Genomic DNA, 24,407 nt, shown 5'->3' with positions numbered 1-24,407 from the left:
AGTGCTCTGAAGTGACACTGAATGTTCCCTCTCTTTCGTGTGCTTAGCTCAGGGTCTAACTGATCACCATATGTGGGGTTGGGAAGGAATTTTTCCCTAGGCCAGATTGGTAATGATCTGCTTTGCTGGGGGGAAGGAGAGGCTGTCTTCCTTTGTAGCATTGGATGCAGGTCACTTGTTGGGATTATCTGGGTATATCTCACCTTATCAATTCCCTGCCATTGCAGGGGCCTCAGGCATTGGTGCACCTCAGTCTCTCCTATTCCTTGCCTGTGGTCTGGTCTCCTGTGGGACCCTCCCCACTCATGGGGTTCCAGAGTGCAGGCTCCAGCCCAAGCCCGAACATCTACAGTACAATTTTACAGCCAGCCCCACAGCCCAAGCCCCACGAGCCTGAGTCAGTTGACACAGGCCAGCCACGAGTGTTTTATTGGATATTGAGTTTAGTGTGTAGCTGCTCGGCGGTGTTGGTGGCCTGTGATGCACAGGCAGTCAGACTAAATGATCTGATAGTCTCTTCTGGCCTGAAACTCTATGACTTTAAATAGAGCCATAAATTAAACTACTGATGAGTTTCAAATATGTTTGTAGTGGTGTTCGAAGTCCTGCAGATGGAGAAGATATTGATCTACTCGCTTACTGCTTACTTACCACTTGCAAGCCCCATTACCCTGGACCACTAGTCTCAATAGGCTTACCTTATTGATTCTGACTTCACAGTAGCTATTTTCCTCAACATATTGGTCTGATGTGAGAGAAGAATCAAGGCTAAATAGCTGCCTAGTTCCATGCAAGTGGTTGGAATTACACCAGTGTAAGAGCAGAATCAGATCCCTTATATCTCTTGGCTTTCTGGCCTGGTCACAAATGTATTATTCTCTGGCTTTGCAGTAAGCAGAATTACCTACAGGATATTGGATAGAGAAAAAGAATAGCTTGCATACTGGACAGAATAATGTATGAATGATTTATTTTTAAAGCGATATTAAAAGAGTTTGGAGGAGATGATTAGGTTTTGGCCAGGGCATTCTTTTTATAGGTTGCAGGTATCTGACTTCTTGCGGTAGGAAGAAGAAAACATTAACTGAAAGCAAATTATTTCAGTTTTCTGGGAGAAGGAAAGCTGGTTCTTTGTACAGACTTCTGAGGTATAATGAGATTTTCTGATTACATCTCTATTCTCTCAGAATAACTCCCCACATCCCAGCACCAGCATGCGCTGTATTCTCTGGACGGGGAACCTACCATTTCACTCGTATTCCATTCACATTATTTCAGTGAAAACAAGAGGTTATAACCAAATTACCCTTATCCTGCACCTCGTAATGTGATTGTCCTTAAAAGAGTGCAGTTGGTTGGAAACTAGGTGGGTTCAGAAGCAGATGTGGGACTCTAATTGTTATTAAGAGTTTTCTGGTGATGGCAGTTAGAGAGCTTTACTGGGTTACTTGCCTTTAGCACCATGCACTTTCTGACTGCTCTGGTTCTGGTCACAGCAGGCAGGTTTTTCATCTAACCATGTCGTCAGATTCTGTAACATTCCATACCCACCTATCATACTCATATTCACATATCCCATTTGTTGCTGGGCTTGTTTTTTGGAAACATTGGAAAGAACCTGTGATGGTGACCATCTTTTCTAGCAGCTCCTCTCTATAGATCCAACAAGCCACCTCCCGTGTAGTGAGAGTATGTAGCAAAGCGGAGCATGGTGAGTAAGGGAATACATTTCACTACACTGAAAGGTGCAATCCCAACACTTCACCACAGACTTGAGCCAAAGCCCACTGGAGAAAATAGAAAAGCTCTCAGGAGGTTTTGTCTTCAGTGGATTTGGGATCAGTCAGGCTCACACAACTTTGATTAATGTAATTTGCTATGCTACATATTTATTTCTCTCCTACGTTGCACTGAACTCATTGCCTCAGCCCATTTTCATGGCAATGAGCCATTTTTTTTCTTAAAAAGTTAAAATAATAGTTCACATGCATTAAGGCCCACAAGTTCTAGTTACAGCAGTTACCCTTAAAACTTGTTTGGTTTTGGTTAGCTCAATATTTGCAGCTAAAATGACCACAGGTGATAACTTGGATACTATAACTGCTGAGGTGGAATGATTTAGATAGCTCAGCCATTTTCTTAAGTGATTAGCTCACATTCAAGGGGGACTACCACAGTATCCTTAGGGCTGGTTGCGCATTTTCTGTCACAATTTTTCTTTCTACAAAATTGGATTTTCAACTAAATGAAAATGTTTGCCCAGTGTTTGATTTCCTAGACATTTTTCAAAAGGCTCAAATCCTGAAATTTCATGGCCAAAACCAACAAGAATTTTTCAATGTTCAGCAGTTTTCAACTGATTGTTTTTCGGTGTTTCCTGAAAGCTTTTATTTGTTTATTTTTGGGGGTCTGAAAATATTCTAGTTATTGACTGGCAAAAACTGGAATATATTCAAGCGGTCTTTTTTCAATAAGAAGTCGAAATTTTCCACTGGACATGTTTTTTTAAAATTTTCCCTGGGGGAAAAACATTTTCTGACTAGCTCTAATAATAATATTAACCAAAATTCAGTTAGAGGGACATGTTTCTATGGCTTCCACTGTTTTAGTTATATCCAGTGTCTCTGGTTCACTACCCATCAAAATACTGCTACCTACCAGTGCGTTCTGGTTAAGTTATTAAATTGATTAAAACTGTGAGCTAGATTCTCAGATGGTGTAAATTGGCATCCGTCCATCAATGGAGTTAAACCGATGTACACTAGATGAAAATCTAGCTCAATACATGTTCAAAATAACTTATCAGACTTTTGCCTCTTCCATGCAAAGTTCCATTGATATTTGTGCTTTTAAGCCTCCGGAAAGGAAGTTCCACCCCTGGTGTTAACACTGTTTTCATTAGTGATCTGTCTTTCTCAATCACTGACACTTAAGTCCTTGGGAGGAATTGCTGTTATAAATGCCAACCTTATTTTAACTTGATCTAAAGTATCTTCAAGGGTTTCACATATCGAGAGGGAGTGAGCATTGTGGTACTTGTGGTACTTATGGTACTTGTGGTACTTAATTATAGTCAAAAAATAAGTCATCCAGATGGCTGTTAGATGGAAATCTGAGAGTAATGAGAGCTGTACTTCAAGGATGGAGTACCTGGAGAGCTGGTGAACTGCCTTATCTCTTTATGTGAAATTATTACGGATAAAGATCCCACACATAAGCATACACAGAAACACCTCCCAAAAGAGAGACGCGTGCATATGGCTGCTGAGGTATATTAACTCCAACACCTGTGTGCCAGATACACACATCTGGAAATGTAGGGCATTACAGAGTCCTCATTCCGCAGTTACTGTACGCATAGTGAGCTGTGGAGGTATCCACCAGGAATGAAGTTCACCGTACAAGTAAGAGGCATGATTTTCTTTCTCACTACTCTGCTTTTAACTCATATCCTCCATGTTTCTGTTTTTGTTTTCCTTCCTCCTTCATCCTATGACAGTGATGATGAATGCTGATGACACATAACTTGTTTCTACTTCAGCCAGTCATTTTCAGGTAATTAGTTCCTGGTCCCTTGGCCTTTCTTTTTGGGAAAATTGGCTGGTTGAGTTATCTGGCTTCCATCCAGTAAAATAATGAGAAGTGTTAAAAGTGGCAGTATCCCATGACAACATGACACTGTTAACTATTGCACAGTGGCCAGGACACTGTATGGTCTGCAAAGAAATCTTGCTGGAGATACAAAATCCACAGAAGATTTTGACTTAAGTGTACATGTGTTGAGAGCAAAATAATCCACAGTAAAATTCAGGTTAGAGTTGGACAAAGATGAGAATTCTTCCTTAGGTTCCCAACTAAACACAGTGAGGGTGATAATTTACAATAGATCCATCCCATAGTTACTGTCTAAACATGACCATTTCAAAGGAGGGAGAGAAAATCGTGTTTTAGGCAGTGTTAGCAGTTCATCTGTGCAAAATTCTGCTCTCAAACACACACAAAGAGCATGATTCTCCACAGCCCTGCAACTTGTATAGTCATTTGCCCCAGTGCAAACTGGGTGTAGAACATTATCAGATTGGAATCACAGTGTTTGACACCCACGTTGCCCAGTGCATTTCAGCTGTGCTTGTCCTACCAGTGTAAATCTCCCTTTGACATCAATGGGAGCTCCAGACATGTAGAGTAAACACACTCCCAGAGCTGAGAAATACAGTAACTCCTCACTTAACGTTGTAGTTGTGTTCCTGAAAAATGCGACTTTAAGTGAAATGATGTTAAGTGAATCCAATTTCCCCATAAGAATGAATATAAATAGGGGGGGGCTAGGTTCCAGGGAATTTTTTTTTTTTTTTTGCCAGACAAAAGGCATTATATACATTTTAAACAATTTTAAACAAGCAATTTAATCCAGGTATACGTTTTAAACAATTTTAAAGAAACAGTGTAATACTACAATCATCCCTGCTGTGCATGAAGCTTGGTTGAGGTGGTGGAGTCAGAGAGTGGAAGAGGATGGATTGTCTGACTGCTCCTCTTGCTGTTCTTGCAAGCACAGGCACTGACCCTGCTGGGGGCAGGGGGCTCAACCCTCGGCCCATCCACTCCATCCCTTCCCCCAAACCCCCACCCTTGACCCGCCCCTTCTTCCCCCCCCACCTCCTCCCCCTTTACTTCCTCGCTCCTCCCCCCTCCCTCCCCTCCCTTCTGAACGCTGCAAGCCAGCTGACTGCCACAGGCAGGAGGCAGGGGAGGGAGGTGGGAGACGCGCCGAGTCCTCACTCCTCTCCCCTCGCCTCCTGCCCGGGACAATCAGCTGGTTCGCGGTGTTCAGGAGGCAGGGGAGGGATGGGGAACCTGCATGCCAAGTCCTCGCTCCTCCCCCCTCCCTCCTGTCTCCTAAACTCCGCAAGCCAGCTGATTGCTGCGGGCAGGAGACAGGGGGAGTAGGGGGAAGGCGCTGATCCATGGGGTCTGCCAGCGGATGGGAGGCCTGTGGGGGGGGGGGTGTAGGGAGGCTGCCAGCTGTGGAGAAAGCAGGCAGCCAAACAATGTAAGAGTGGAGCATTGCACAACTTTAAACAACTTTAAATGGGCATGTTCCCTAATTGATCAGCAACGTAACACCGAAACAACATTAACCAGGACGACTTTAAGTGAGGCGTTACTGTACTGTGATGATCTGAGAGGAGAATTGTGCCCTTTCTGTACATGTTTCCAACAGTACTCACAAGTTTGCTTTTAAGGCATGTCCTTTACTGCTCTTGTCCGTCTGCTGCCTGTTTTAGCTAAGATCACTCCTTTTATTGTCTTTAGGTGAGAAAGAAAGTCCCTAAGACTGAGACTTTCAAAGGATGCAGGGGGAGTTAGTTACCCAGTTCCCACTGAAATCCAAAAAGTTTTATGTAGAAAAACAGAAATCCTAGAGCAAAAGCAGTTGCACAAGTTAAGCTCAGAACAGATATATTCTGAATACAACTGCTCTCATTAACCACACAATCACTTTTTCCCTGGGAGGGCTCCAAATCTGTCCACTATCTGTCCACAGCAGATCATTGGTGATGTATGGTATCAGGACAGTAAATTTAATAATTAGTGTAAAAGTCACTTGCTGTTCCCTATAGTATACAAGGGGTTAGTTCTTCCTTTTCTGTGCTTCCTCTCTGTTTACTATCTTGTTGCTGGGCCTATAGTCTGGCTCTCCTTTCTTTACTGAACCTGGAATGAATACAGAGGTGAAAGTAAGCCAGTACGGGCCGGTACGGAGGACCGGTAAGAAAAGGTGCAGTCTGACTCCTCCTCCAGCCAGGCTGACAATGCTAGGCTCCGTACTTTCCCCCTGCCTGGCTCTCAGCAGCGGCTGCAGGGGCTCCCCTCTGGCTTGCAGCAGGGAGCAGGGAGACTGGCTGAGAGGGAGAAGCAAGCCTACCCCCTGCATAAGAACAGTTTAAACTCTTAGCTGTTCCCTGCGTGGTTCAGCCCCCGGGGTTAGGAGCCGTTTCTGGCATCCTTGTTAATTTCACTCACAGTTGCTGGGGGTTGGGGATCGGGGGGAGGGTGTGTTTGACCATGGCAAGAGCAGTTCTTTTCTGCCCCCGGGATGAGGGGCTCTCTCCAATACTAATATACACAACAAATACAAGCATTTGGCTGCACAGCTTAAATCCAGAGCTAATAAAAGCAGGTGGAAGGGGAAAACTCACTGTCACCTTGGTTTCTCGGCTCCTCCCTCCCCTGGGAGGGAGGGAGCTCCTGCAGCCGCTGCTGAGAGCCAGGCAGGGGGAAAGCACGGCCTAGCATTGGCAACCTGGCTGGAGGAGGAGGGAAGACACGGAGAAAAATGTGACAGTGAGTTTTCACTTTTTCAGGCTTATTCCAATATTAAAGTTTTATTACAGACAGTATTTTTAGTAGTAGTAGCAGCTTTATTTTCTATATCTATGTCATGCAATGGGAGGGATCCATGAAGTAGGTAGGAGAGGTGGGTTGCTTGCGATTGGACCATATGGGTAAGAAATGTAAATTACTTTCACCCTTGCCCAAACCCCAGGGCTCCCAGCCGCCTCTGCAGCTGGTAGCTCCGGCGGTGATTTAAAGGGCCCGGGGCTCCTAGCTTCAGCCGGATCCCCGAGCCCTTTAAATCCTGATTTAAAAGCCTTGGGATTTAAAGGTCCCACCTCTTCTGGTAGAGGCCACGCCTCTTCCGGTTGAGGCCCCTCCCCCTCCGCGGGACTCTGGAGTACCGGTAAGTCCTTTAAGTTACTTTCACCCCTGAATGAATATATGTGTCAAAAGTGGTACTTCCGATGTATTTGCCCTTTGGGAGAACATTCATAAAATAAAAGTGGAAGCTATGCATCAGATTCTGTCCTCACGTAAACACATGCAACCCCATTAGTTTCATTGAGGTTTCATGGGTGTAACTTGGGGCAGAATTTTTCCCTGTGCCTTTCACTTACACAAACTTCAGACGACCCCAAAGCCAGCACAATTATAACAGAAGAAATAAAATGCCATCAATTTCTGATAGCTGCTAATGGTCTAGTCCTTCACATTCTCATCCTGGTCATCTTGTTTTTATTGCATCCTATGGTTTTCCATGCCATGAATCTGCTAGCTGCTTTAATTAATCTACAGTACTTTTATCTAAAGCAAAGGTTTTGGTAAACCTGTCTGAATTTATCATTATGCTCTTCTGCTCTCTTGCATAGACTTTCTGCAACATAGTTATATAGAATGATCCTCAACCAGCAATGATTGATGTCAAACATGGGTCGATAATGTGATACCTTTATGTAGTCATGATTCTAATTGTACTCATTCTACTTAATTTTGCACATTTCTTTCTTCATTAAGTATTCCTACTGCAAAATCCCTGTGGTTTATCATAATTTAACTAACCTAGACTAGAAACTAATTATGATGGGTTAGTTAATATTCAAACCGGGAGCAATTTACATGGAAAGATAACCCGCAAATAAATATTTCCTGGAGTGTTTAGTGGACAAATATAAATCCACAAAATGGACTAGCCTACAGGTTAGTATTCACCAATTACTGAGATTTTTTCAGCTATGAATGCACTTCTTTAATATTTCATCCTGACTGTGGGCCAGATCTGGAGAACCTTATTCAGAGCCCAATTCTTCCACCTTTCCATGAGGCTATTTGCTACTAACTGCTACTGCACATGAGTAAGGGCTGCAGAATCAGGACCTTGGATTTTGCTCAGTGAAGTTGCCATTGACTTCATCTGGAGACCCGCCTGAGTGAAAAGGCTAGCTCATGCCTTTTGAATCCATGTGAGGAGGGTTCCCTACATATATGGATCTCCCCTGGTCTCTGCAAAGGGCACTCCATAGGTCTGAAGATGGGAGGGAGAGAGCAGGCAATGGGTGGGCCAAGGGAATACACATTGTCCTCTCTTGCGGCCTGGAGAGGTTTCTCCCAGACTTTTGATAAAGCCGGAAGTTATATTACAGTTGGCAACTCCTCCTCAGCAGTGGTCAGATCTAGGGGACTCCCTTACAGTGCAATTCAGCTCCTCCAGGGGTCAGAGCCAGAACCACGTGGGGCCAGAGCTACTGCAGACACAGGGCCTCGATGCTGAGGAACTTGCACCCGACCAAGGATCCTTGAGATCTTGAGATCCCTACAGATCTCCAGGTAGTTGTATGGTCTATGGGCCATGCCATCTCTTTCTTCTGGAACAAAGCCTGTCCCCTGATACAAGAATGTGGGGAAAAATCCTCCAGAGGGAATCCAACATATTTCCTTCCCCCTGCATAGGTATTAACCCTATAGAGGACAAGCTGCATCTCCATAAGGCCCTAAGGATTTGACAAGTAACAGGAAAAACCATCAAAGAAAAAGAGCATCCACCACTGAGTAACCAGTCTGCTAATGACACTTGCCAGCAGACTCTTGGGTACACTGGCTGTGTCTGACTCATACCAGCAATGCTAATTACAGTCTTTTGTTTTATCGAGATGAAGCTGGTGGCTTTTATGCCTGAAAGAGGAAGACTTATAGTATTGGCTGAAGCCTGGTATAGTTCTAAACTTCCCCAAGCAGCTGTGATACTATAACTGAGTATTGACTAGCGGGGCTGCATTGCTGGTGGATTTCCACCTATCATATGAAGCAGTTCAGAAAAAAATGAAAATTCTTGTTAGTGTGTTAAACGTATTTTGTAAATAATCTGAATAGAGGGGCCAGAACCAAGACTCTAAGCCCCTCCTGGCCTCAATTTTCTTATGGGGTTGTCAGAGGATCTGAATTGTGCTGTCGGCTGTTGGGGAAACTCTTTATTAGACCTGGTCCTAACAGATAAAAAGGAACTGCTCACCAAACTATAAAATTAATGGTAGCTTAGTTACAAGTGATCATGACTAACCCTAACCCGGGAATGGTGAACCGTGGCCTCTGGGAGCTGCGGGTGGTCATGCCTGCCAATGGTCAATGTAAACAAATTGTCTTGCGGCCCACCAGCAGATTACCCTGATGGGCCGCGTGTGGCCCGCAGGCCACAAGTTGTCCGCCACTGGTTTATACATATCCACATGGGGAACAAATATTTATTAATGGGCTCTTCAATCTAGTAGTGAAAGGTGTAACACAATCCAATGGCTGGAAGTTGCATCTAGATAAATAAGGTGTAAATTTTTGACAGTGAGGATAATTAACCACTGGAACAATTTACCAAGGGTTGTGGTGGAATCTCCATCACTGATGCTTTTTAAATCAAGAGTGGATACTTTTCTAAAAGATCTGCTCTAGGAATTATTTTGGGGAACTGCCCCAAATTCCATCTGAAGATCAAAGCAAAGGCTTGTGAGTTATGGATCAGAGTTCCATGTGGATGAGCATTCCAACATGTAGAAGTTTATCTAAACTTCTAAATTTAACAAGAAGTCTCATGGAGAATGGACTTCCTCATGAGATAGCTAGCACTTACTGTTGCTGGTCACATTAGAATTAACTAGTTAGGGAGGAGGGATAGCTCAGTGGTTTGAGCATTAATCTGCTAAACCCAGGGTTATGACTTCAATCCCTGAGGGGGCCATTTAGGGATCTGGAGCAAAAAAAAAATAGCTGGGGATTGGTCTTGCTTTGAGCAGGGGTTTGGACTAGATGATATCCCGAGGTCCCTTCCAACCCTGATATTCTATGATTCTAACTTTCTCACATTATTATGGCAGGTTCTGCTTCCCTTCCCAACCAGGAACCTGCAGAAAGCTACAACCATGTGTCCCCCCCTTTTTTGTGTGTGAGCATGGGGGGCAGGAGGGAAATTCAAAGGAAACTTCCAGAAGGTTGGGTTTGTGTTTATTTTAGGAATGGGGACAGGTCTGGGAATTCATAACTTTTCCCAAACAGTTGGATGAGACTCAATTCCATTAGAATACAGTGAGAGGATTTTCTAAAGTTCTCAGTGCTCTCCTGACTCTGCTCCCACTGAAGTCAGTGGGTGTTTTATCATTGTCTTCAACAGGAGCCAAGTTAGGTCAGTACTGAGAACTTTGGACAATTCAACCCTATATGGACATGGAAGCCTTTTAAGTACCAGACTGTATCTTCTTCAAAGTTGGCATTTTTTAAATAACAATCTTAAGAACAAACATGCTCTAAGCCAGTTACTCTGAGAAAATTCATTCCATTTGGGAGTTGGGGAATTATTTGTTTTAATCCTGAAAATCCTCATTAGCCCAAAACCTCATTCCATTTCCAACTGCACCTGTTCGAAAGCCAATAGAATAAAGAATGCACCTTCTGGATTTGATGTCTAAATATCCTATGTAAATATGTCTTTCCCTCAGGTATGATATGGTCAGAATGCAAAGAAATCTGGGAAGAGGGTCCACGCGAATATGTCATGCATCTTTGGAACCTGCTGGATTTTGGGATGCTATCTATCTTTGTGGCATCGTTCACTGCAAGGTTCATGGCTTTTCTCAAAGCAACTGAAGCACAACAGTATGTAGACCAGTACGTTCAGGATGATGACCTCAGTAATGTCACCCTTCCCCCTGAAATTGCTTACTTTACTTATGGTAAGATGATTTTGAGGATTTAATGCTTCCCGTTCTTTCAGGCTAGTGTGTGTGGCAGTGTAGAATTAGCAGCTTGCTTCTTCTTTTACATTCATGAAGTTTTTCCAAATTAAAACTGATTCTTCTTCTCAGATCTATCAATTCCAGCCCTATCGGTAAACAGCTAACATAAGCTAAAGAGGAACAGAGACTTAAGCTTCTCTCAGTCTCTGAACATGTACTGAGACCAGACTCAATCGTATCATATGTTGACAAAATAACCCCGAGCAACTAATAATCATGAAACCAGAAGGGAATAGAATCTAATTTAAATTACATATAAGGGAATCTGCTCTATTTTTCAAATATAGGAGGCACGCTTTGCTAACAAATGAGTGAGTTGGCAGCTTTATGGTCTTATCATTTGGCAGGTGGAACTCCAATTGAAGTCATGGAATTTCTACATATAAAACGATGCAAGGACTGGGCTTTTAGCATAAAAAGATGAACCACTTATTTGTAACAGTTTGTATGAAAAAAAGCTTCCTGTTTACTTTGAGTTGTTGTTGCCATGCCTGCATATGTCTTTGATCTCATTCTGGATAAGCTAATATATTTTATGTCACTCCCATCAGAGGGTGATTAGACATGGAACATCAGACTAGTAATATTGCATGCCTCCATTTAACGACTTTAGGTTACATATTCCCCACCTAAGAAAATATAGCAGAGGAGGAACCAAGAAAGTGCATTCAGAAGAGGATAAAATTAACAAAATACTGTGCAAGAGTTTCCTTTGCTTTCATTCCTCAGTGACAATTTATGAGAACAGACCAATATTTCCACATCTGAGAAACAATCTCTTGTCATATCACATATGGAGGGTAACCTATGATCCCCTCAGTTGTACCTTGCATTTCTGCACATATGAAAAGCAAAAGCAAGTATGGGAGCAAATTCTGCTCAGACTCGTATCCAATAAAACCGTATGAATGATTTGCTGCCCAGAAAAGGAGCTAAATCCTTAACAAATATTATCTATAACAATGTTTGACCATCTGTAATAGAAAATATGCATGCAATAATAAATTTATTCTTTAACTTCTCATACGTAGGTTTTAAATATTTGAGGGGCAATCATCAAAGGCATAAAGGAGAGTTAGTAGCCCAACTCTTATTGACTTTCAATAGGAGTTGACCACCTAAATTGTGCTTTGGCTGACATCCTAGCCCCACTGAAGTCAGTGCACATTTTACCATTGATTTCATGGGGTCAGGATTCCACCTTTAGTGCTTTGGAAAATCTTCACCTTGGAGTCTTCTTTTTTCTAAATAATAATGAGAATGGGAACCGCTGTAATATGCAGTTGACAAAATATTTCCTAGGATTCAAATGGTCCTTCCTTAGGTTTGAAAAATGAATAAAAGCTTTGCACTTAGGTTAGGGGTTGGATACACAGCATGGGGACAAGCCCCCACATTCCTACCAAATTTAGAATTACCTGCCTAAAAATAACCCAAATCACTAATGGAAAAATGGATCAGATTCTCAGCTGGTGTAAATCAGGATAGCTTGCTCCATTGAAGTCAGTGGAGCAATGCTAATTTACAACAGCATAAAGTTCTAGCCCTGTGTGCACAGTCCTAATATTTACAAATAATTACATTTTCAAACACAATATTTGGAGATAAGCTTCTCTCTCAATCACCGGACAAAATTTGATGACGCCTGAAATTGTTACATTCTGTTTTTCTTCTTTCTGCTTTGCTGCTGGAATATTGTAAAAAAGTCTTTTGTTATATGGTGAGGAGCTCCATCTTGTGGAAGCATTTTATTATTTATAAACCTTTTGTCATTTTTACCCTTGGGAAAAACCTGTAGAAAAAAAGTCAGGGCTGGGGGAGGGAGAGGAATTTTCCAGTTAATAACCTTCGGCTGATATTTAATCCAAATGTATTTTCTCACTGTGCTTGAAGAAGGATCTTTTATATTTTATATATACACACATACATACCAGGGAGATTTCTATATAGTTTATCCATCCATAGATTAGTATTTACCCATCGCTTTTAGGAAGAGTTTTACAGAAAATTGTGATTTTCCCAGGCTACGTATTTTCAATTTTCACCACGTAATAGGAGCATCAATTTAACAAAAACTATAAACAACAACATTTTAAATGATAACGTGTGATAATCAAAAGCTTTTTAATACCTGAAGTTATATTTTAATTTGTTTGTTATGACAAAAACTTTTGTGGCTTATATTTTTATAATACACATCCAATTATTGTACGTTTTTTAAAGTAATTATAAGAATCAAGTGATTAGTCATAACGTATCGAGCTGTAGTGTTTGATGATAGAGGTTGCATGGAAAATGGGTGTTAGTTGCCTCGTGGTAAATTGCAGTGTGACATCTATATGTTGTTTTTCTTGCAATTTTGTAGTAGGCAGTCTTGTAAAATGAAGTGAAATAGCCTGTGCATAAACAATTCAATTATTATATATGTATAATTAAATTTAAGTGCATCTTTTTATGTTCAGTTACTGTTTTGATCCTCAGGAGTTCATGCCATATGCTTTACTTAAGGAGTTTGATACGGAACTATCTATTATGACCTGGAAATTTTGAAAAAAAAAAATCTTATTTGTACATTTATTTATTTTGCCTGGGGAGATGAACAAACTTGGATGATTTGCTTCTTACTTGGTGGTTGTTGTTAATTATATGACTATCCAACTTTGAAAAAGAGCAAAACCTCAGAAAACCACTTGCTTCTGCTTTTCAATGGAAACTAACGGTGTTAAATTATTTTCTAAATCTATTATCTCAAGTAAACACTAGAGAAATAAAGCTCTTTTTTTTCTCCAACATTAGAACTGTTTGCTGCAGTGTGCTTAGATAATATATATTTTCCTTTCAATTTCTTTTAAAAAACTACAGGTAAAATCTTGGCCCCATTGAAATCAATGACAACAAATCCCATTGACTTTAATGGAGCTAGTATTTTGCCCTACTAATTCTTGGTTCCAGAGTAATATATTTGTATTAAATGTTAGTTATATTTATTCATGAACTTTGGTTAGTAAGGTAACAATTGGTTGTAAACTGATATAGAACAAACTATAAACTAATATGAAAACATTCCCCCCCTCCACCCCTAATATTGACTAAGCATAAACAGGCAGTTAAAAATGTAGCCAGCCTCCTGCTTTAAGTTCAGAACTGAACTTTACAGATATGCTGCAGGGAATACTCTGCTTCTTTTCATTTCATCTGGGTTCATACAAATAATACTCAACTTTATTCCTGTGTATTGAAATATGGTACATGTTTTAGTTTTGGGTCAAACGCCTTGTATTAAATGCTGAGTCTCAGTTCATGCAAAAGAACCCCTTGATGCTTATATTCAAAGCATATTCAAAACCAGGTAGATTAGACAACTGATTTGTATCCATATAGTATCAGCAAGGAACTTGTTAAAAGAAGTGGCTAAATTGTCAGGTTTTTTTAATTAAAAAACCTAACACAATATAGATCTATTACAAGGTTTGTTGGTTCGATTGGCTTTATCTGAACAAATCCAAACCTCTTCGATCTTATCTCATGAGGACAGGTTTTGCCATGAGCTGTTTAGTCCTTGAAGGTTACGTTACATTTTATGTTTTTATATGGTGCTGTTAATTCAATAATTAAAAGCTGGAAATTTTCTCATCAGTGTGATTCTGATCCACAATGACAAAACTCCCATTGCCATCAGTTGGAGCAGGAGATGATGATGCATTGGACTGGGAGTCAGGGAATCTGGGTGCTGATTCCCAGTTCTGCCCCTGACTGCCTGTGTGCCTTGGGTAAATCACAGCAAACTTCCTGTGCCTCGGTTTCTCTAGCTGAAAAATGTGGCTAATCATTCCTATCCATCTTTGTAAAGCACTGTGGGACCTGCAGATTCCTAGTAGATTCCTACACTTTTCCTTCCAGTCCTGGCCAGAACCGAGACCCAGGACCTATTTTATGGGTCATTTATATTTATATTTCTAACATTTTCTGTTACTAATACCTTATATATGTGTATTGTTTCAGCCAGGAACAAGTGGCTTCCCTCGGACCCTCAGATCATATCAGAAGGACTATATGCAATAGCTGTGGTACTCAGCTTCTCCCGTATTGCTTACATTCTTCCAGCCAATGAAAGCTTTGGCCCTCTTCAGATCTCTTTGGGAAGGACAGTGAAGGATATCTTCAAATTCATGGTCATCTTCATCATGGTGTTTGTTGCCTTCATGATTGGAATGTTCAACCTTTACTCTTACTACCTTGGTGCAAAATATAACCCAGCATTTACAACGTGAGTACCTAGGAAAAGGAGGCTATATAGATTATAGTTCTAGACCTAGTAGTATCCCTTACTGGGCTGCCTCATATGTAACCTGCATGCCTTCTGCGACTCATGTTGTTTGCACTATATTGCTGCATTGTTTAATTATTCCAAGTGGTGAAGAGGGCTCTAACTGCATGAATCCATTAGAGCCAATGAAAGGTGCATGGCTAAAACCTGGTGCAATGTTTAATAAGCAGAAAGGACCCTCCATCCAAGCCCTCTTTTTTTCTTTCCCCCTAAATCCAATCCTCTCTGACCCACCCAGTCACTCAGTTCCTCCCCTCTTCCTTTACATTTTATCTCCCTCAATGCACTACATTGGCTCCCAAAGTCCCCTTAACTTCACCATATATTTATGGTAGGGTCCTACTGAGTCTAGCAGTCTCTGCTAAGCTGGTAACTGCTGAGCTTGCAGGCTTTAAAATTTCCCTGGGTCAGAGGTGCCCTAGAATATATTGCAGACTTCTGACATTCTTGTCTCGGTTACTGTTTGCCTGGAAGTGCTGCACCTTAAGCTACTGTTTCAATTGATTGGGGAGGTTCAGACTTTGGCTGGGAGACCACTAGTACAGCCTCCAGTTTTGATGTCCTATCCCAGGTCTCTTTCAAAGAGTGTGCAGTCTGCAAAAAAGGAAACCCAGTAACTCAGAATCTGTTATTTCTAGGGTAAAACACAAGCAGGAAAATGGTTCTTTGAGGTGAGTGGAAAGAGCAGAGGAAATTTTCATAAAATTATCTTGACAGCAGTGAAAAAGAAATCCTTTTGTATTTTTACCTTTAAGAAGAGCAGTCAATACAGCAGGCCATGTTGCGTTTGTGATCAGCACAGAAAGGATTAAACACCTAATTATTATCCAAAAGCTACTTCTACCAAAGTGTATGTAAAATGATGAAGCAGTAAAATTGCACACGTTTTGCATCTGTAATTTCACACCTGCATGTGGCTGCTATGCAAGGCAACATGTACACCTCTCCCCCGATATAACGCGACCCGATATAACACGAATTCGGATATAACGCAGTAAAGCAGTGCTCCGGGGGAAGGGGGGGGCTGCGCACTCTGGTGGATCAAAGCAAGTTCGATATAACACGGTTTCACCTATAACGCGGTAAGCTTTTTTGGCTCCCGAGGACAGCGTTATATTGGGGTAGAAGTGTGTCTAAAGAACCAAGTGTCTAAAAAGTGCTATTGATGCATTTGAAAAAAAGCAATAAATAAATAACAGTGAGGAATATAAGACAGGGAGTTCCACATTCCCTAAATCAAGTGCATTTCTCAATAGAGAACACCGTGAAGACATGCATAATATCCTGCCAGCATATGGGCGAGATACAAGGAAAGATGCTGACTAGGTTGCTCGTGATCTCCCTCTAGTGCCCATCCAATAAATCAACAACCTTGAGAAGCTGGAGGTTGTCTGCATTTTGTAGTTGTTTGCTGTATATACCGTATTACAGCTGCTTGAATGTTGCAACAAATCATTCCTCAAATAATGTACTTCAGTGGCTCTACAGTATGTGCAATGGCTGAATAATAGGACTGTAAGTGAGAAGTGGTTCCTCAAAATATGTCTGACTTTATTCAGGCTAAGCTATGATGTTTGATATCACACCCGTCATTTGGAGACTAGATATGTGGTAACCAATTAGTACTCCTATATGCCAGAATCTAATAACTGTGGGCTATATATTCCCATCATCATCAAAAATAGCAGGAAGGGAAACAGTGTTTGGAAAACACCATAGGAGTGAACTCATTGAGTTTCGAATTAATGCCCCTGTGAAAGGGTTTGGAGCCTCACGGAGGCAGTAGGAAGTGCAAACTAGAAACCTTATGGATCCACACAGAAGTCCATGCCCAACCCCATACATACTGGGGTGCAAGGAGAGGCCTCTCCACACCTCTCTCCGGGCACACACATCATCAGCATGGATCCTTCAGGAGTTGTGCTGCTATTAGCTTCCCTAGCCATATACCCTTGAGGCAGAAAGCACAGAGTAGGAGTTCGTTTCAACTAGGGTTAATTCCCAGGTGCACTTCCACTCAGAGGTGGCCATGTTATTCCCCAGGTCTGCCCTGACAGGCCCACAAAGCCCTGCAATGAAATGTTGACATCAGCAGGTGTTTTGCCTTTGACTTCAGTGGGGACAGGATTTCATCTATAAGAACATACATAAGAATGGCCATATGGGGTCAGACCAAAGGTCCCTCTAGCCCAGTATCCTGTCTTCTGACAGTGGCCAATGCCAGGTGCCCCAGAGGGAATGAACAGAACGGGTAATCATCAAGTAATCTATCCCCTGTCACCCATTCCCAGATTCTGGCAAACAGAGGCTAGGGACACCATCCCTGCTCATCCTGGCTAATAGCCATTGATGGACCCATCCTCCATGAATTTATCTAGTTCTTTTTTGAACCCTGTTATAGTCTTGGCCTTCACAATCCTCTGGCAAGGAGTTCCACGGGTTGACTGTGCATTGTGTGAAAAAAAATATTTCTTTTTGTTTGTTTTAATCTGCTGCCTATTAATTTCATTTGGTGGCCCCTAGTTCTTGTTATGAGAAGGAGTAAATAACACTTCCTTATTTACTTTCTCCACTCCAGTCAAGGTTTTATAGACCTCTATCATATTCCCCCTTAGTCGTCTCTTTTCCAAGCTGAAAAGTCCCAGTCTTATTAATCTCTCCTCATACGGCAGCTGTTCCATACCCCATGGAGTTTGAACTGTGAGCACAGGCAGAGATGGGATTAAATTGGCTCCCAAGGAGGAGAGGCAGTTTATCACAGTTGTCCCATTGCTTCCCTCAGAAAAGTCTGGGGCTATTTGACCCCTGCTTGTGCTCCCATCTGTGATGCAAGACAGAGGAGAGTCGGAGGGACGCAATATAATGTCCCCCCTTTGTACGTCTAACCTAATGATGCCACTTTAAGACAACCCCTGCAGTGACATTTAGTTGAGTAAATGTTTAAGTAAGTTGATACTGAAGCACTAACCTAAGTCAAAGTAAACAGGATCTGGCATTTTGATGTGTTATTCATATACTATATTACACAATGGATGGAGGGATGCTGCTGTTAGCCCCAGTGTGAGGAAATGATCTTCCCAACTTAGTTTCTGTCTCGTATGAACTACAGATTCTTTCCAACATATAGGATCCAGCTGTATTACTCCACTGTGTAGCATAACATATGCTTTATAAAGTAGAGTTTAAACTTTCTAATCAAAGAAAATATGCCTCCTACAGTTCTTCTGTTGCCTTAGGATACATTTTAATGGAGGGATTTCCAGGACTGGCTGCAAATACATTTCTCTGTTTCTAATAACAAGGTAAAAGAAAACTGAGTATGTAGGAGGAGACATGTTAATCATACAAATAGAAGACTATGCCCTTGAAGTACAGGAGTTAATCAGTGGCTCAGTCAATATCTCCCCGACTGCCTGGTGGAATAACAACCATCAGTTATGGTTCTCCATTGGTCCATGATTCCAAAATAGTTGGATAATGAATTTTAGGCCATCACTGATGCAATATCATTGTGTAGCATTGCTATTTACTGACAAGCTTAACTAACCATGAGGTTCTCGTTATAAACCTTGCAGCATGTATTGTCACTTGAATGATGAACAAGCCTTGATTGAAATGGTGACTATTCCCTAGAGTAAAAATTACTTCCAGTAGTAAAGGTTGCAGGATCAAGTTGTAACAAGAGAGTGTGGGTGGTTGGGAGATACCTGCCCAAAGGGGAAATAAAATGGTCTTCTTCTTTAAGTCCAGATCCTCTGGAGATTCCAAATACTAGATGCTCATCTATCTGCCCTGTAATGAGTTAGTATTGTTAGTAAACACCTATCGGAAGAACCCAAATAAGCCGTGTAAGAATTTGGAAGAGAAGTCAAAACTCAAATTAGGGTGTAAAAGTACCAAGTTACTACTTTAGGATAGCAGATTCTTTACCAGCAGAGTAGAGGTGTGTGCTGTCTGAACATCTGACAATGCCACCGGAAGTAGTGCGTTGGCACTTTTGGCCTGGATCCCACAACCTGATCCATTCAGAGAGAATGTCCCCATGGAATCCCCCTGGTGCTCCACACAGGCTAAAACGTGCCCCTGAGCGGGTCAGATTGCAGGGTCAGGGATTCTGTTATCTTGCCCAGCACATTTCAATTAGCACTGTTAGGAAAATTCACATCGGCGAACATTCCTCCAACTTTGTTCCTAATGCTGTTCAGTTAGTAAGAGTAGATTTCCGGGCTCCCGTATTCCTATTTCAGATTATTTTAATACCCTGGAGTGTGAAATATGTGATTAGGAAGGGAGATGTGCAGTCTTTTTTAAATAATGCATATACCGTACAGCTCAGGGATTAACATTCATTTTAGACCATTCTCAGACACTTTCACAAAGCTGGAAATCTTATGGTGTTTAGTCATAAACATATGTTGTTAATTTACACATATCAAGAATACATTAGCATATGGGCAACCATGTATCATACCTTCAATATTTTACTGAGCTGTCAGTGAGTTCTGCTGCAGAATATGGTGGGTATTCACAAATGGCACTAACTGTCTCATGAAGAGAAGGAGGAACAAATTATTGCAGTTGGGCAACTACTTTAAACAGCTTCTGTGAAAATTCACGTGGGAAAAACAAAAACAAGTTCTTTCTTTTGCTGTGTTCATAACCCTTGTGTGGTTGTTGTGCAAAGATTTCTTCAAATGCATTTACTGGTAGGAATGTTTGTGAAAATTGAGGATTTTAAGTGAAGATCATAGAAAATTTACAGAAAGCAAATTTTGAACTGGAAAATGCAATTGCTTGCACTGGAAACTGAGCCTAAGGGATATGTTCACCCAGTCATGAAATAGAAAAAGTACCACATGGTCTGCAGATCAAATCAAAACTAACCTATTTCTCTGTCTTTTTGTTCTCTGTTTGTATGGGACCTAGCACAATGGGATCCTAGTCTGTGACTGTAATAGTAATAATAATTCAATGGGAGTTGGATTGTGGTCCCTACACAGGCTGAATATTGGATATCCACAATGCATTGCTTAACAGATCTATTAAGAACTATTCAGTGACATTACTCAATGAATGATGCATACACTTGAGAAAATGATAAGCTTCTCATGGGCAATTTGTAAGCGTCAAAAAGAAATTAAATTTGTCAAAAAGAGGACTATGAATTATTTGCTTAGCTCTACTAATTATTGTAGTTAGTGACTATCCAGAGTCACTTCAGTACTCATCTTCTTGTGTGGTACTGCACTTTTCACATTACATGTTCAGTTTTGTTGGTCTTGTACTCTAAAGAACAGTGCATACTAAACCACTAGGTAGCATACAAAGGGTGCTATTGTCTCTGAAATGTGCATATTCCTTTTGCAGAAGGAACAAAGTGTATGCTACTCCTGCTTCATTTTAGACTGCTAAATACAGAGTCTGTTTAGCTAACTGTATAATTGCAAAATATTTTTTAAAAACGCTTAATTTTTTCCCCTTTCAGAATTTTCATTGCAGTTGCTACAGATCATAGTTATGTTTATCTGTTCATTTTTTATGTTGTATGCAGAACACAGTTGTTGAAACAGTCCATAATTGAGATCATGCTATAGAAACAAAATTGAAATGGAAGCAGGACTGATTGCATTCATACTGCGTTCTGCATCACAAATCAGGTTGAAGCCCCCCAGCCAGGGCCGGTGCAAGGAGGTTTCACGCCCTAGGTGAAACTTCCACCTTGCGCCCTCCCCTCCCTCCCCCCGAGCCCTGCGGCAGCTCCCTACCTCCCTTCCACCCTGAGGCGCCTCCCCCGTGGCAGCTCCCCCCCCCCCCCGGGGAGCCGTGCGGCAGCTCCCCACCCCAGCTCACCTCTGCTCTGCTCCCCCCAACCCTGCGGCAGCTCCCCACCCCCCCTCCACCCTGAGGGACCCTCCCGTAGCAGCTCCCCCCCCCCGCCCAGGGAACGGTGTGGCAGCTCCCCATCACAGCTCACCTCTGCTCCGCCTCCTCCCCGAGCACGCCGTCGCTGCTCCACTTCTCCCGCCTCCCAGGCTTGCGGGCGCCAATCAGCTGTTTGGCGCCGCAAGCCTGGGAGGGAGAGAAGCAAAGTGGGGCGGCGTGCTCAGGGGAGGAGGCGGAGCAGAGGTGAGCTGGGGCGGGGAGTTCCCCTGCATGCTGCCCCCCCCCCCCCTACTTGCTGCAGGCAGCCCTCCCCGCGCCCCCCTGCCCCAGCTCCCTCCGCCTAAATGCCGCCGACGACTGGGGCGGCCGAAGATCCAGCCACTGCGGTCGCCGCCGAAGAAAATGCCGTCCCCCAAATGCTAGTGCTCTAGGCAATCGCCTAGGTCGCCTAATAGGTTGCACCGGCACTGCCCCCACCTCCTAAAGAGAAATTCAATTCATCCAGTTCATTCAGTTTCATCATTACTGGGAGACTTTTCTTTTCATTTCCCTTCATTAAAATGCTACATTTTATATAATATTGACTGTATTTCATGTTGGAGGAGCTAAGCACTTCCTACTCATGGGGAAGAGCTCAGTCTGAAAGGATGCCTTGAGCTTTCTTAACCAGAAGAGGAATACTACAAAAGAGATTTATATGATATCATGGACTGGTGAGGAACCCCTCTGATGGAAAGAACAATAATGCTTAATCAAAGTCAGCATGCAACTAATCTCACATATTCTATGGATTTTAGTCTCTCCTTGATGCAAAAGCATAAAATTCTATTTAGCTTTCATGGGAATAATGTGTGCACTGAGGGGAAAATAACCCCTGTGCATTGAAGTATATATTGAAACGCATTAAAACAGGGGAGATTATATAGTGATGTATAGTCATTACAGCAAAAGACAGGAAACCAGCTCTCTCTAGGTTTCAGATTCTGCTTCAGTCCATGACTCACCATGTACATTTGAATAAATCACTAGATTTCTCTGTCCTTTAGTTTGCCCATCTGTAAGAAGGACAAAACACCTACTCCCTCACAGGGGTGGGGATCTTGGACTTTGTTAGTTACTGTCGGTGAAGCATATTCAGATCACTGATCAAAGGCAATATAGAAAGTCAGAGTATTATTGTGTTTTACTTTAGATATTGATTAAAACTCTTCTTTAAATAGTCTCTACATTGCTTCTTTTAACACTTTCAGCTACTGACAGGAAAGAACTTGTGTTTCAACCCATGTATCAAAGACATAAACCAGAGTTGGATCTTAACTAGTGTATAATTAAAACTTTAAAATACCATCCTATAGTATCATAGTATCTGAGCGCATCAGATTTCTCATAGAATCATAGAATATCAGGGTTGGAAGGGACCTCAGGAGGTCATCTAGTCCAACCTCCTGCTCAAATTCCCAACTAAATCATCCCAGCCAGGGCTTTGTCAAGCCGGGCCTTAAAAACCTCCAAGGAAGGAGATTCCACCACCTCCCTGGGTAACGCATTGCAGTGCTTCACCACCCTCCTAGTGAAATAGCATTTCCTAATATCCAACCTAGACCTCCCCCACTGCAACTTGAGAACATTGCTCCTTGTTCTGTCATCTGCCACCACTGAGAACAGCCGAGCTCCATCCTCTTTGGAACCCCCCTTCAGGTAGTTGAAAGCAGCTATCAAATCCCCCCCTCATTCTTCTCTTCTGGAGACTAAACAATCCCAGTTTCCTCAGCCTCTCCTCGTAAGTCATGTGCTCCAGACCCCTAATCATTTTTGTTGCCCTCCGCTGGACTCTTTCCAATTTTTCCACATCCTTCTTGTAGTGTGGGGCCCAAAACTGGACACAGTACTCCAGATGAGGCCTCACCAATGTCGAATAAAGGGGAACAATCACGTTCCTCCATCTGCTGGATACTTATACAGCCCAAAATGCCGTTAGCCTTCTTGGCAACAAGAGCACACTGTTGACTCTCATCCAGCTTCTCATCCACTGTGACCCCTAGGTCCTTTTCTGCAGAACTGCTACCTAGCCATTCGGTCCCTAGTCTGTAGCAGTGCATAGGATTCTTCTGTCCTAAGTGCAGGACTCTGCACTTGTCCTTGTTGAACCTCATCAGGTTTTTTTTGGCCCAATCCTCTAATTTGTCTAGGTCCCTCTGAATCCGATCCCTACCCTCCAGTGTATCTACCACGCCTCCCAGTTTAGTGTCATCTGCAAACTTGCTGAGAGTGCAGTCCACACCATCCTCCAGATCATTAATAAAGATGTATTTATCATGTATTTATCCCGTGAGGTAGGGGAGCACCTATTTTATAGATGGGGAACTGAGGCACAAAATGACTAAGGGCCAGATTTTCAAAGTGTTGGTGCCTGAAGATGCAGGCAGACACCTAGTGGGATTTTCAAAAGTGGCTAAACAGATTAGGCTTCCAACTCCCATTGATTTCAATAGGTTCAGATTCAAAATGGTAAAATCAGTGGAAGTTAGGAGCCCAACTACTTATGCACTTTGTGAAAATCCCAGTGGGCATCAATCTGAGTCTTTAGGCACCTAAATACCTTTGAAAATCTGGCCGTAAGTGCATTTCCCAAGGTCACACGAAGTCTGTGGCAGAGCAGAGAAATAAACGAGAGTCTCCCAATTCTAGTACTTTTGGGGGACAGTTGTGCAGCTAGATTACAGAAGTCAGGGGTGCTTCTGCCAGGCTTTGTAAGTAGAATGACTCCAGTCAGTATTACTCATGAGTTCGAAAATGTTTTTATCATGGCAAGTGAGCTAGACATTAATCCAGAAGCACAGAGAGCCTTGGTGCAGTGTGACGGGAACGGTGCTTCCAGAGCTGTGCCACACTCAGTGCTTTTGCTTTGAAGGAGGTTGCAAGAACTCTCTCAAGTTTAGTGCCGCCTATACTTGCGCAAACACACACCCACCCACCCACACACACACCATCCGCCAGCTTCTGCTCCATTATTACTAGCTCAGCTGAGGTGATCAACTGCACTAATGATTTGCCCTATGTTGGATCTGCTTCCTTCAGCCCTGAATCTCTCCCAAGATGTAGGCCCCATAACAAGAGGGCCTTAGAACATACAGTGTGAAAGAAAGAATGAAAGAATCCATGACAAATGAAAACATAAACCTGGACCAAAACCCTGGATCTAAACACACCTGAACTTCAGCGATATTCGGAATCTGGGTCCTCACTTCTCTTTTCCAGTGACTTGCTGCCAATATTTTAACTACGGGCACTGATAAAAATAACATTCACCTTATGTTATGCTAAGGCCGAGGAACCATACAATTAGGCAGCACCCTGAAATGACAGATGGAGGCGTTATTGCAGTCTTTTCTTAAATGTAACGATGGATTAATAAGGACCTCTTGGGAACCTCTCACAACCCTCACCAGCACGTCACTGCTCCTTTCTGTACAACAGGGCAAACTAACCCCCCCACATCTAAGCATTCCTGAACACCAGGGAAAGTTGGATCTGGATTGAAATCCAGTCTGAGGGACTCAGGCCCATCTCCACAGTGAAAC

At 42.4% G+C, this 24,407-nt stretch overlaps 1 protein-coding gene and 1 long non-coding RNA gene across 7 annotated transcripts in view; one reads left to right on the top strand and one right to left on the bottom strand.

Moving 5' to 3' along the window:
* Positions 1 to 24,407, bottom strand: part of LOC135973197 (uncharacterized) — a 133,804-nt gene that overhangs the window by 7,917 nt on the left and 101,480 nt on the right. The window contains exon 4 of one of the 2 annotated variants that reach the window (XR_010589919.1): positions 699 to 904. The exons of the other annotated variant lie outside the window; for it this stretch is intronic. This is a non-coding gene — a long non-coding RNA (uncharacterized LOC135973197). The remainder of the gene's footprint in view (positions 1 to 698; positions 905 to 24,407) is intronic. 2 annotated transcript variants of the gene reach the window in all.
* The window catches only part of TRPC7 (transient receptor potential cation channel subfamily C member 7), a 205,694-nt gene that overhangs the window by 159,367 nt on the left and 21,920 nt on the right, over positions 1 to 24,407 (top strand). For 4 of the 5 annotated variants that reach the window (XM_065555041.1, XM_065555039.1, XM_065555040.1 and 1 more), the window contains 2 exons: positions 10,320 to 10,553; positions 14,619 to 14,883. In XM_065555041.1, coding sequence (XP_065411113.1) covers positions 10,320 to 10,553; positions 14,619 to 14,883 — 499 coding nt within the window. The remainder of the gene's footprint in view (positions 1 to 10,319; positions 10,554 to 14,618; positions 14,884 to 24,407) is intronic. The other variant, XM_065555043.1, reaches the window with a different exon arrangement.

The sequence above is a fragment of the Chrysemys picta genome, chromosome 8, assembly GCF_011386835.1.
Source record: "Chrysemys picta bellii isolate R12L10 chromosome 8, ASM1138683v2, whole genome shotgun sequence".
Taxonomy (NCBI): Eukaryota; Metazoa; Chordata; order Testudines; family Emydidae; genus Chrysemys; species Chrysemys picta.
The sequence above is the reverse complement of the archived record's forward strand: the minus strand, read 5'-3'. Positions and strand labels throughout refer to the sequence as shown.